Raw genomic sequence first — 14,871 nt, forward strand, 5'->3', positions numbered from 1 at the left:
TGTATTTAAAACTACAACCAAATTTACTCAAAGCAACACATATTTCTAGATTGTAAATTTATTTCAATTCATTTCTAAATTCATCGATGGGAAAAATAAATTACTCTTAGACTAATAATTAAAACTTAATACTGTAAAATGTATTTAATTTAGTGGTAGTTTATTTTAGCGCTTTCTGCACTGTTTTAGAAGCGCTAATTCATATACAGCACTTCATTTTTTTTGGATAATTTCTTGTATTAAACCTTTGAATTGAACTAATTCTTATCTGCGTTAATAAATCATTATTTCCATTTTATTTTTTACATTTGCGTTAAAATTTGACTATACTGAAGTTCATTAACTTTACAGTATTTACAATTCTGTTATTGCATTGTCTTGATTAAAAACAACATTTTAGAAATCAGAAATAACTTATTGTGCTGGTCAGATAAACCTACCTGAGCAGAAAAACCACAGAAGATAGCAAACCACAGATGGCATAATGTGAATGCAAAATTCTTGTAGAAAAAGTATCTAAGGAACTTGCTCATCCTGAAGTATGACCATCGTCCATGGACCAGAAGAAGCCGTTCGAGGTATCTGAACTGAGAGATGGAGTAATCGCTAGCTAGGACAGCCTGAAGTCCTTCCTGGCCACTGATACCCACACCGATATGTGCCGCTGTAAATGAGAGAGTTTACATAAAAACTTATCCTACTTAACATAATTAGAGACATTGAACTTGTCTTAATGATCACTTTATATAAACACTTATTTGTCTCCTGCACCTTATGTAGTCATTGTTCGATCATCCCAATAAAAAATATTATGTATCAACCTCCAATTAAAATTTGTCTAGAATTTACACATTATGTAGCAGATGTTTTTAGATAGATTTCATCACTGCCTTTGCTATGGATCCACCTGGTGTAGAAACAATTCCCACCTCCCTCCTTCTGAAATTTTCTCTGAGGAAAAAAGGGGTAGTTAAATGAATTAAATTTTTGTGTCAAACTCACTTTTTATCATGCTAACATCATTAGCACCATCACCAATTGCCAGAGTGACAGATTTCTTGTTTCGTTTAATGAGGTCAACGACTAACGCTTTTTGTAGAGGTGTTACTCGACAGCAGATCACAGCTTTACATGAACAGCCAAGTTCCAGTAGTAGTTGCTCCATCTCTGGCTTCAGAGCTTGGATCTGAGAAAAAAAATGTTAGCAAATTAATAACTGCATTAATTCATATTATATGTATGTTTCAATATGTTACAAGCAGTAAACAAGGACATAGTCATTCAGATCCCCCGCCAATGGAGATATCAAAGCTGAAGTAAGTTTGATTGTGGAGACTTATGTGTATGAAAAAAAAAAAAACAGGAAAAAGGAAGTTGAGCTAAAGAAAGATGGAGTATAATTCAAGTAGAGCGGGGCTGCAATTGTTGAATCAGGTATACAGCCTTGACATTTATATTAGACAATATACACAAAGATGGGTGGAGTTTTGCAAAGTAACATTTACCATTTACCATGATAGTTTCAGCAATGTTTCCATGGTAACGGAAAAAGTGCAAAAAATGAAAACCTAAAAATAGCAAAAGGTACTACTAGACCATAAAAAGAATGTGTCTATGAAGTTTCGTGGAAAATATCTCTGCTGGTTTTAGAGTTGTGCTCCGGAAACGATTCTAATACAAAAATCTGCCATTTTCAGCAATGTTTCCATGGTTACAGAAAAAAGTACAAAAAGTGAAAACCTTAAAATAGCAAAAGGCACTACTAGACCATAAGAACAATGTGTCTATGAAGTTTCGTGGAAATATCTCTTCTGGTTTTTAGAGTTATGCTGCGGAAACGAACCTACAAAAATATGATATTTTCAGCAATGTTTCCATGGTTACGGAAAAAGTGCAAAAATTGGAAACCTAAAAATAGCAAAAGGCACTACTAGACCATAAGAACAATGTGTCTATGAAGTTTCATGGAAATATCTCTGCTGGTTTTAGAGTAAGAACAATGTGTCTATGAGTTTCATGGAAATATCTCTGCTGGTTTTAGAGTTATGCTGCGGAAACGAACCTGGTACAAAAATCTGCCATTTTCAGCAATGTTTCCATGGTTACAGAAAAAAGTACAAAAAAGTGAAAACCTTAAAATAGCAAAAGGCACTACTAGACCATAAGAACAATGTGTCTATGAAGTTTCGTGGAAATATCTCTTCTGGTTTTAGAGTTATGCTGCGGAAACGAACCTGGTACAAAAATATGATATTTTCAGCAATGTTTCCATGGTTTACAGAAAAAATGCAAAAAATGAAAACCTTAAAATAGCAAAAGGCACTACTAGACCATACTACCAATGTGTGTATGAAGTTTCGTGGAAACATCTCTACTGGTTTTAGAGTTATGCTCCGGAAACCATTCGTACGGACGGACAGACGGAACCCATTTGTATATCCCCCGCCAACTTCGTTGGGCGGGGCATAATAAATCTTCAATGCCAGGAATATTCTCATTAAATGCAGCTTTGTTACTTTGTATAATTATTTGGGAATCTGAAATCGTTATTATTTTATATTGTTTCTATGTAATTTATCAAACTGTAACTATTGACAAAAAGTGTGAAATTTGTTACCATGTAGGCAAACCAAACTGTGACAGTTGACAACAAACCAAGCTGTGGCCAATAACAACAAACAATTCTTTACTATGTAGACTTACCAAGCTATGGCCGTTGACAACCTTTACCATGTAGACTTACAAAGCTATGGCCGTTGACAACATTTACCATGTAGACTTACCAAGCTATGGCCGTTGACAACATTTACCATGTAGACTTACCAAGCCATGGCCGTTGACAACCTTTCCTATCTAGACTTACCAAGCTATGGCCGTTGACAACATTTACCATGTAGACTTACCAAGCCATGGCCGTTGAACAACATTTACCATGTAGACTTACCAAGCTATCGCCGTTGACAACCTTTCCTATCTAGACTTACCAGCCATGGCCGTTGACAACATTTACCATGTAGACTTACCAAGCCATGGCCGTTGACAACATTTACCATGTAGACTTACCAAGCTATGGCCGTTGACAAACTTTACCATGTAGACTTACAAAGCTATGGCCGTTGACAACCTTTACCATGTAGACTTACCAAGCCATGGCCGTTGACAACATTTACCATGTAGACTTACCAAGCCATGGCCGTTGACAACATTTACCATGTAGACTTACCAAGCTATCGCCGTTGACAACCTTTCCTATCTAGACTTACCAAGCCATGGCCGTTGACAACCTTTACTATGTAGACTTACCAAGCTATGGCCGTCGAAGACAAGTGATTCTTTACTATATAGACTTACCAAGCTATGGCCGTTGACAACCTTTACTATCTAGACTTACCAAGCTATGGCCGATGACAACAAGCTATGGCCGTTGACAACCTTTACTATCTAGACTTACCAAGCTATGGCCGATGACAACAAGTGATTCTTTACTATGTAGACTTACCAAGCTATGGCCGTTGACAACCAGTGCGAATTCGTTACATATATTGTCGTCTGCTACAGCATTATTCACTCCTCCATTATAAAACTGTTCACCACCATTTGCTATTCGTACATCATGTTCATCAGAAGCTTCCTTCTTTTCACGATTTATTCTTTTCACATCCTCTAATGCCTTAGACATTTGATTTTTAACTTCATCAAAAGATTCGGCATCTATCACAAAAATATCTTCCATTTCATCTGTTAGCAGTCTGCAGGAATAGCCAATATTAATAGCAGTTTCTGAAACAAGAACAACATAAAAAGTTGATCTAGTTTCTTAAAACAGATTATCAATGGTATGTCATAAAATTTTCAAAAAAGTTAGGACTGCAAGGAAACTGCCTTGCAACAAGTCAGAGAAACGGTTAGTTTGGATTGCAAATAAAAAATTGTGAAGCTGTTTGGAGCAAAGTCACTTTAAAATTCATTCATTCAGGATCAAATTTGGTCTGATCTACGGACATCAAATCTCCTTAAATTATAAAGCTTTCCATAATCAATAATTCAAAGGATTCCAAGAAGAACATGGGTTAAACGACTACACTAAAATTCTCTTAGGCCCTGGATTCAAACCCCTGACCCACTTTCCTATAAAATTCCAGAGCCAGTACCTTGTTTGTCACCAGTAAGGACCCAGATTTTGATCCCAGCATCGGCCAGATTGGCGATGGCATCAGGGACCCCATCCTGTAGTTTATCTTCAATGGCTGAAGCTCCAACTAGTATCAGATCTTTCTCTATTTCTTCATACATTTCATCAACTTTTGCCTCCCGATCTTGTAATGATGTACTGAAATATGAAGGTATACAATGATTGACCATTTCATTTGTTACTACCAAATGGATTAGTGCATAGTTGAACAATTTGCAAGTGTAAAATTTTGAGATTTTCTGTTTGTAATTTAGTTGCAGGGAATCATTTTTTAGTGAATCTTCATTGCTATCATTCAATGGATAGAGATTAACATGTAAAACAATTTGAAAGCGGGATATCAAATTTCACAACTTCGAGTGAATCTGTAATTTCGGCGAAATTAAAACTCCTGTATATATAAGCATCTACACAGTAAGGGATTTTCAGACTCATGCATAGGAAAATGAAAATAATAATTCTTTAATGTTACTGTCAGTTTCATCAAATCAATCAGTAATAAGAGTCACATTGTTGAAAGCCATTCTTCAATGACAATTTAAACATTTCAGGATTTACTACCAGTAGGTGAACTCCTCTGAGATGCAGAGTAATGATAGTATAATATCGTTTAACTAAAGTTCATGAAGTACGTCACACAAAAGGCTGATACAAAATGTGGGTCATTCTACAGAACAGTAATATTCTTGTCCGCTTTGGTCCCTGTAGAAAGGGACCAGCTAGAGCAATGTAATTTGATCTTAATAACAGTAGATCAAAGTCTTCTTCAATGGTAAATCAAGACATATGTGATTATTGTTAAAATTTTTCATTTTACAGCAATTTCAACACCTATAAATGACCAATTTCTAATGTCCGCATTGCTATATAACTTTTTAAAGCTTAAAAAAAAATATTCATAAGACAATCTACAAATAGGTAACACATTTGAATAAAATGCAGTGATGTAGGGATTTTAATAAAATATAAAAGATATTGACAAGAATTTTTCTATATACATATTTTTTCTGCATTTATATCTGTCCGCAATATTGCAGTCATTCCTGTTAATGTTCTTTAATTGTCCATAACAGAAAAGTTCCCCTCCCTTAGAACTGTTATATGCTAGTGCTGAGTAGTGTATTCACTCCCTCTCTAGAAAATAAGCTTTAGATGTAGATGAAAGTGTTTTTTAGGGAGGATTTTGATTCGATAAAGTCAGATAAGGAAAGAATCACTTTTACATGTCAGTCCTGTTACTATGGGCATCTCATAAGTATATGTACATAAACTATGAAATTTACTATTAATTATAATTTTCAGAGTTGGTTATATTTTCGAGAAATATAACTTAATTTGATATGACATGTGAAGGTTATATTAGAATGAGTGAAAACGTTAAGATTCAGTCATTCCTGTTACTGTCATTCCTGTTACCATTGAAAAGGTAACAGGAATTACACAATGTGGTAACAGGAATGATAATTAAGATGTAAAAATTCCATACCTTTCTTGTTTATGAAATGATCTTGTTGATCATTATACTGTTTTGACTTTAAAAGTTTTTATTTCAAATTTAAAATGCATAGTAATGTATAAGAAGTTGTTTGGGTCAACTTTTCATCCATGGTAACAGGAATGACAAGAAGTTGGTAACAGGAATGATTATTTCTATAAAATTAACTTTCATTGGTCTAGTTTAATATCATCTTGTTCAAATAATATTCTTAATTTGAAATAAGTAATAATCATAACCAAATGATAGCAACAAAAATATTTGTACAACTGTATGACTATGAAAATATTCAGAATTGAAATCAGGTCACAGGAATGACATTTGGTAACAGAAATGACAAAGTAGCAACAAAAAAGTCTAACTGATATAAAAAGATGAAAGTTGTATATCATGATTGAACCTTATTCAAGAAATTTCCATTTTATTGAAATTCTATGAAGAGCAATGTTAAATGTGTGTTTTATTTTGAGTATGACCATCATATTTGAAATAGTAACAGGAATGACATGTGTAGCTGTGTCATTCCTGTTACTTGGTTGATTGTAAATTTCATATTTATGCATAAAGTACACATTTTTTCTACAATACTAGAGAATTAACATTAAGAATTACTTAATAAAATAGATATTTCTATTTTTTGAAAGGAGATGAGGATACTTAAGTACAATCTATCATTCCTGTTACTGGATATCATTCCTGTTACTGGATATCATTCCTGTTACCAATACCATTTTTTAAGATAAATGGTTAGTTTCATAACAGAGCTATCGCCTTCATTTATTGGAATAAGAGAACAAAATTGACAATCTATATGCTTTTGATCAACCATTTGACAATTATTTTTCAAAAATATCCAAAATGTTACATCCTAGTTTTCAATTTAAAATCAATTCCTAACATAAGAATGATAAAAATCGGCATTATATCTATTTTAATTGAGCTCTTTTAGTATCCTTTGATAAGTTATGTTGACATTTCATGGAAAACAGTATAAAGATTATATATTGAGTTATCTGAATAATTTCTCTAGTAATTTAAAAAGCAGTAACAGGATTGATATTTTCACTGGCTGCTAAATTCAACTTCATAATAGGTATAATGTAATTGAAAAGTAATCGAAATGTAATTACGATTACACAGTAAAATTTTACTGTAATCGCTTACGATTACAAGTAATCGATATAGCCTTCGATTACTGATTACTGTCGATTACTGAGAAAATGTAATTAATTACAATCGATTACGATTACAATTACCCCATGCCTGACACTGACCTTGCATATCATAATTTGTAATAATTTCAAAATTAATGAAAACGGTGATACAAGCCTTTTTTAAATTAAATTCAATGTATTCCTTCTACTGTGACAAAAGCAATTGATTTGCTTCAAGTTTTAAATTTTTTAAATTTCCATTTAGCTATGCTTAAAAGTGGCAATTTCTGTAGAATGACCCATGCACTACATTTGTTATAAAGTGGCAATATTTGCCAGATTACTGACATGTTTATTCTTTTTCAGTGTTTTTAATTTCTTGTTCTATTCCAAAACATATATTTCTTTCTGTTGAACAAATCAAGGATTTTAGCTGTTCCCCCCCCCCCCCCCCCCCCCTTAGAAATCGCACAGGTAAGTACTTAACAAAGATATTCTAGTAAAAACTTACATGTACATGTACTGCACTATTTGAGCCTATAAGGACCTAGAAAATACTATTTCTAACCGAATGGTTACCTCGCTTCATGATGTTTCTTTTTCCAGCTCTCCCAAACATTTGCTGGGATTTCCTTTTCAGCTAAACATAGAGTTCTGAGGCCATCCTGAGCAAATTCCTGTAAATACAGAGATCCTCATTTATTATCTAGCAAATTCTGTAATTTTCTGTAATATGCATTTTTAAAGCACTTCCTGTCAATCACAGTTGGAGTGAGTCACTTACATTTAAATGGTGAGTGGTCAGTTCTTTATCATTATCACAGTTGGAATGAGTCACTTACATTTAAATGGTGAGTGGTCAGTTCCATATCATTATCACAGCTAGAGTGAGTCACTTACATTTAAATGGTGAGTGGTCAGTTCCTTATCATTATCACAGCTAGAGTGAATCATTTACATTTAAATGGTGAGTGGTCAGTTCCATATCATTATCACAGCTAGAGTGAATCACTTACATTTAAATGGTGAGTGGTCAATTCCATATAATTATCACAGCTAGAGTGAATCACTTACATTTAAATGGTGAGTGGTCAGTTCCTTATCATTATCACAGCTAGAGTGAATCACTTACATTTAAATGGTGAGTGGTCAGTTCCTTATCATTATCACAGCTAGAGTGAATCACTTACATTTAAATGGTGAGTGGTCAGTTCCTTATCATTATCACAGCTAGAGTGAATCACTTACATTTAAATGGTGAGTGGTCAGTTCCTTATCATTATCACAGCTAGAGTGAATCACTTACATTTAAATGGTGAGTGGTCAGTTCCTTATCATTATCACAGCTAAAGTGAATCACTTACATTTAAATGGTGAGTGGTCAGTTCCTTATCATTATCACAGCTAGAATGAGTCACTTACATTTAAATGGTGAGTGGTCAGTTCCTTATCATTATCACAGCTAGAGTGAATCACTTACATTTAAATGGTGAGTGGTCAGTTCCTTATCATTATCACAGCTAGAGTGAATCACTTACATTTAAATGGTGAGTGGTCAGTTCCATATCATTATCACAGCTAGAGTGAATCACTTACATTTAAATGGTGAGTGGTCAGTTCCATATCATTATCACAGCTAGAGTGAATCACTTACATTTAAATGGTGAGTGGTCAGTTCATTATCATTATCACAGTTGGAATGAATCACTTACATTTAAATGGTGAGTGGTCAGTTCCTTATCATTATTACAGCTGGAGTGTAGTCTCTCATAGATCACAGAATCCGCACCTTTACAAAGCAGCATGATCTTGCCATCTTTTTTTACGATGACCTTAAAAAACGTCACCAATGAGTAACATACTAACAAGACATTAATAAAAATTTGATAAAAACTGCTTCAAGCATAGTTCAATAATATCTAATTACAATGACTAACGCATGCGGAATTTCCAACCCCTTTATTTTTGAAATAGATCATACTTTCTAAGATATGATTTTACTTGCTGTAGAATTGTTGGATGATCTTGTATAACATGAAATGTACGTTGTGTAGAATTTTTTTTTTTGTTTGTTGTTGTTGCTGAGAAACCACGAACATAAAAACAACAAATTTAGATTTTACTGTATATCATTGTCACTATTGCTCCATCAGATATTAACCATGAATATTTCTTTCTACAAATTATATCAAAGCTCTAAAACACAAATTAAGTCATCCTCGATATTCCAGGGGTTCCGATCTCTTACGATCTCTACACCCCAGGACTATCTCATAGTAAAACTGGAGGCAACAGAATAGAATAGGTAATTTAGTCATTTGATGTACATCAAAAGAGCCGTATAACGGCACACTGTGGTTAACTGTGTGGCTTTGATGTTAGGCATCGCTCTCTCTGTAGTCTTCAAAGGAAATCTTTGCTAGCCTGTGATTGGTCAAATGTTTTCTGCTGAGCTGCCTTCAATTTCACTATAAGATAGTCCAGGGGTGTAGATTTTTTAAGTGATCGGAACCCCTGGAGTCTCGAGAATGAAATTAAGTATACACAAATATTTCATATTATATGTATAACATCAACATCCTCTAATTTAGTCATTTCATGATCAGAACAATATCCTACTATACTCACAGACATCCTTTTACGGACATTGTTGAAGTCGAGAATACACAACAGTTCATAGACCTCTTCTTTGCCCATAACCTCTATTGTAATAGTTTGTGGGGTCCGAGACTGTAAATATAAACAAGCTCAATCAATATCAAGATTTCAGTAGTAAAGTGAGAATGTTTTACCATTAAGATTCTTTGTAAATGGCATAAAGAGCAAAGCAAGTGTTTTGAATTGATCATCTTGGGTTTCAAATCAACCCAAAGAAAGAACAATTGATCAGTTCAATATCAACTGATTATTTACAGTAAACTTTACAAGAAGAGAACAGGGAATGATCATTTCTGTAACCAGTGTAACCAGTTGCCCTTTCTGTTTTTTATGATAATCAAAGTAGTCAACATGACAGTCCAGTAGAATGCTAAGGATACTGATTTACAGTGAAATCTGTGTAATATGACACCATGGGGGATTACCCATTTTGGTCAGATAAGAAAGGTTGTTGAAACTCAGATATTATTGTTGACTAAAACTGGTATAGGGGAATACACTATGAGTTTCAAAATAAACAGGATGTCAGATTAGACAGGTTTCACTTTACCATGATATGGCAATAGTTCAGGTGAGCTATTTTTTCAAGGATTTGATGCATGTGTACAGTATAGATATAATAACCGTGTCCAATTTAACCAAATGCTATCTGTCAAACATACCTTAAAGACAAATCCAAAGTTCCTGGCAGCTCCTACTAATGCTCCCTCATCAGGAGACTGGGCCTGGTACTCCAGGGTACCTGTACATAAACCATATACAGTATGAATCTTATATTGTACATGTAGTCACTTACTTCTGAATGAACCCCTATACTACATGGACCTTATATTGTACATGTAGTCACTTACTTCTGAATGAACCCCTATACTACATGGACCTTATATTGTACATGTAGTAACTTACTTCTGAATGACCCCTATACTACATGGACCTTATATTGTACATGTAGTCACTTACTTCTGAATGAACCCCTATACTACATGGACCTTATATTGTACATGTAGTCACTTACTTCTGAATGAACCCTATACTACATGGACCTATATTGTTACATGTAGTCACTTACTTCTGAATGAACCCCTATATACATGGACCTTATATTTACATGTAGTAACTTACTTCTGAATGAACCCCTATACTACATGGACCTTATATTACATGTAGACTTACTTCTGAATGAACCCCTATACTACATGGACCTTATATTTTTACATGTAGTCACTTACTTCTGAATGAACCCCTATACTACATGGACCTTATATTGTACATGTAGTCACTTACTTCTGAATGAACCCCTATACTACATGGACCTTATATTGTACATGTAGTAACTTACTTCTGAATGAACCCCTATACTACATGGACCTTATATTGTACATGTAGTCACTTACTTCTGAATGAACCCCTATACTGCATGGACCTTATATTGTACATGTAGTAACTTACTTCTGAATGAACCCCTATACTACATGGACCTTATATTGTACATGTAGTCACTTACTTCTGAATGAACCCCTATACTACATGGACCTTATATTGTACATGTAGTCACTTACTTCTGAATGAACCCCTATACTACATGGACCTTATATTGTACATGTAGTCACTTACTTCTGAATGAACCCCTATACTACATGGACCTTATATTGTACATGTAGTAACTTACTTCTGAATGAACCCCTATACTACATGGACCTTATATTGTACATGTAGTCACTTACTTCTGAATGAACCCCTATACTACATGGACCTTATATTGTACATGTAGTCACTTACTTCTGAATGAACCCCTATACTACATGGACCTTATATTGTACATGTAGTCACTTACTTCTGAATGAACCCCTATACTACATGGACCTTATATTGTACATGTAGTCACTTACTTCTGAATGAACCCCTATACTACATGGACCTTATATTGTACATGTAGTCACTTACTTCTGAATGAACCCCTATACTACATGGACCTTATATTGTACATGTAGTCACTTACTTCTGAATGAACCCCTATACTGCATGGACCTTATATTGTACATGTAGTAACTTACTTCTGAATGAACCCCTATACTACATGGACCTTATATTGTACATGTAGTCACTTACTTCTGAATGAACCCCTATACTACATGGACCTTATATTGTACATGTAGTCACTTACTTCTGAATGAACCCCTATACTACATGGACCTTATATTGTACATGTAGTCACTTACTTCTGAATGAACCCCTATACTACATGGACCTTATATTGTACATGTAGTAACTTACTTCTGAATGAACCCCTATACTACATGGACCTTATATTGTACATGTAGTAACTTACTTCTGAATGAACCCCTATACTACATGGACCTTATATTGTACATGTAGTAACTTACTTCTGAATGAACCCCTATACTACATGGACCTTATATTGTACATGTAGTAACTTACTTCTGAATGAACCCCTATACTACATGGACCTTATATTGTACATGTAGTCACTTACTTCTGAATGAACCCCTATACTACATGGACCTTATATTGTACATGTAGTCACTTACTTCTGAATGAACCCCTATACTACATGGACCTTATATTGTACATGTAGTCACTTACTTCTGAATGAACCCCTATACTACATGGACCTTATATTGTACATGTAGTCACTTACTTCTGAATGAACCCCTATACTACATGGACCTTATATTGTACATGTAGTCACTTACTTCTGAATGAACCCCTATACTACATGGACCTTATATTGTACATGTAGTCACTTACTTCTGAATGAACCCCTATACTACATGGACCTTATATTGTACATGTAGTCACTTACTTCTGAATGAACCCCTATACTACATGGACCTTATATTGTATATGTAGTCACTTACTTCTGAATGAACCCCTATACTACATGGACCTTATATTTTACATGTAGTCACTTACTTCTGAATGAACCCCTATACTACATGGACCTTATATTGTACATGTAGTCACTTACTTCTGAATGAACCCCTATACTACATGGACCTTATATTGTACATGTAGTCACTTACTTCTGAATGAACCCCTATACTACATGGACCTTATATTGTACATGTAGTCACTTACTTCTGAATGAACCCCTATACTACATGGACCTTATATTGTACATGTAGTAACTTACTTCTGAATGAACCCCTATACTACATGGACCTTATATTGTACATGTAGTCACTTACTTCTGAATGAACCCCTATACTACATGGACCTTATATTGTACATGTAGTCACATACTTCTGAATGAACCCCTATACTACATGGACCTTATATTGTACATGTAGTCACTTACTTCTGAATGAACCCCTATACTACATGGACCTTATATTGTACATGTAGTCACTTACTTCTGAATGAACCCCTATACTACATGGACCTTATATTGTACATGTAGTCACTTACTTCTGAATGAACCCCTATACTACATGGACCTTATATTGTACATGTAGTAACTTTACTTCTGAATGAACCCCTATACTACATGGACCTTATATTGTACATGTAGTAACTTACTTCTGAATGAACCCCTATACTACATGGACCTTATATTGTACATGTAGTCACTTACTTCTGAATGAACCCCTATACTACATGGACCTTATATTGTACATGTAGTCACATACTTCTGAATGAACCCCTATACTACATGGACCTTATATTGTACATGTAGTCACTTACTTCTGAATGAACCCCTATACTACATGGACCTTATATTGTACATGTAGTCACTTACTTCTGAATGAACCCCTATACTACATGGACCTTATATTGTACATGTAGTCACTTACTTCTGAATGAACCCCTATACATCACGAATCATATATGTTACAGTATTAAATGTTACGTAGCATTTCACTTGTGAATAGAAATTCTAAAAAATTTCACATTTCTGAAACCGAAACCTTTTATGATTGATCAATTTTAAGTATTTTCTAAATGGTTCCTTTCCAAAGACAACAGCCTTGTCTTGAACACATTATTTTTATTTACCAAAGGCCATATTCACACCTATACTTGATTAACTAAAAACTGTCAGACAGGGTTGGTATCGTAATATAAGTTTTATTTAGATATAGCAGTATATGGTTAGAGCATTATGTATACAGTGTCCACTTACCATCTTTTACCTCCGGCATGACAGTGTGGCAGAGTGACAGAATGTAGAAAAACCTATGCGCCTGCCGGTTTCCATTACGAATAGCAGTCAAAAGCTGTGAGTCATAAAACTCAAAACTTGACTCGAAATACGGGTTGTCAGAAAAATCAACTTTTGGCGTGTACTGGAACATTCAGGAATAATAAAAAAATTAATAATAAAAATATTCTAGAAAGATTTTTTTTTAGTTTCTTCAGTCATTATAGTTAAAATTTCCTTTATTTTACATTCTTTTAGGCCTTTCAATACTTTGATTTTACGTATCAGTCACAATAACTACGCAGGATTTCCTATCTTTCCTTTGAAGTCTTCCCTTTACTTAAATCACAATAATATACAGTACCTGAACCGTTTAACGTTCCCAGCCTAACGCAAACGCAACGCAAAAAAAATCGTCCGTTAGCTAACGCTAACGATTGCTAACGCTAACGATTAACGATTAACGATTAACGCAATACCGGCTAACGATTAACGATTAACGCAAAACGCAAAATGATCGGCTATGATAAACCGGAAATACCATTGGTATAATCACGGACACGGCTTGACGGTAAATGAAGTACGGATTTTGATGTTTTGAAATACAAACGAAAGTACAAGAAAAACTGGAGTATGTTCGGGATTAAAGTTTCTGTATATCATATAAACATTTGCTTATGAAAACTTTATGGACACGATGAAGTCAAAGACGACAGTACTCGATGCAAAGTTTCCATGTACAAAATGTACGTTTACACAAAATGAATGACATGTGCAACTGTATGTATGGAGAAAGAATGGTATTATTCTAAAGTGTCATATTTACCCGATATATTAAGAAATAACAAATAGTTACAAACATCTCTTTACTGATAATCACACAATGAAGTAAAAACACGACTGTACTCGATACGAAGTTTCCACTTCACACGTACGTTTAACAAATTACTTGTACAACCGTATGTATAAGAGAGAATTGTATTATTCTAAGTGTCATATTTGTCCGACATTTTAAGAAATAACAAACAAATTGTTACAACAACACTTTATTGATAATATTACCGTCACAATGTCATAACTTTAATTAGTGAAGCGATCAGGCGTATACTGGTACATGTACTTAAATGGAAACATTTTCACACACACACATTTTAAAATGCTGTAAATCAAATTTCCATCTATATGTTTGATTTCTATTATCGCTGTTTCA

General features: G+C 34.2%; 1 protein-coding gene across 1 annotated transcript in view; it reads right to left on the bottom strand.

Moving 5' to 3' along the window:
• LOC138332618 (phospholipid-transporting ATPase ID-like) overlaps window positions 1-14,871 on the bottom strand; it is a 92,541-nt gene that overhangs the window by 9,517 nt on the left and 68,153 nt on the right. The window contains exons 14-22 of the mRNA XM_069280619.1: window positions 13,644-13,806; window positions 10,162-10,241; window positions 9,470-9,571; window positions 8,554-8,673; window positions 7,421-7,518; window positions 4,152-4,330; window positions 3,500-3,780; window positions 1,003-1,186; window positions 441-664 (exon numbers count right to left, since the gene is read on the bottom strand). Of these exons, the coding sequence (XP_069136720.1) occupies window positions 441-664; window positions 1,003-1,186; window positions 3,500-3,780; window positions 4,152-4,330; window positions 7,421-7,518; window positions 8,554-8,673; window positions 9,470-9,571; window positions 10,162-10,241; window positions 13,644-13,806 (1,431 nt within the window). The remainder of the gene's footprint in view (window positions 1-440; window positions 665-1,002; window positions 1,187-3,499; window positions 3,781-4,151; window positions 4,331-7,420; window positions 7,519-8,553; window positions 8,674-9,469; window positions 9,572-10,161; window positions 10,242-13,643; window positions 13,807-14,871) is intronic.

Source organism: Argopecten irradians, chromosome 10, assembly GCF_041381155.1.
Source record: "Argopecten irradians isolate NY chromosome 10, Ai_NY, whole genome shotgun sequence".
NCBI classification, from domain to species: domain Eukaryota; kingdom Metazoa; phylum Mollusca; class Bivalvia; order Pectinida; family Pectinidae; genus Argopecten; species Argopecten irradians.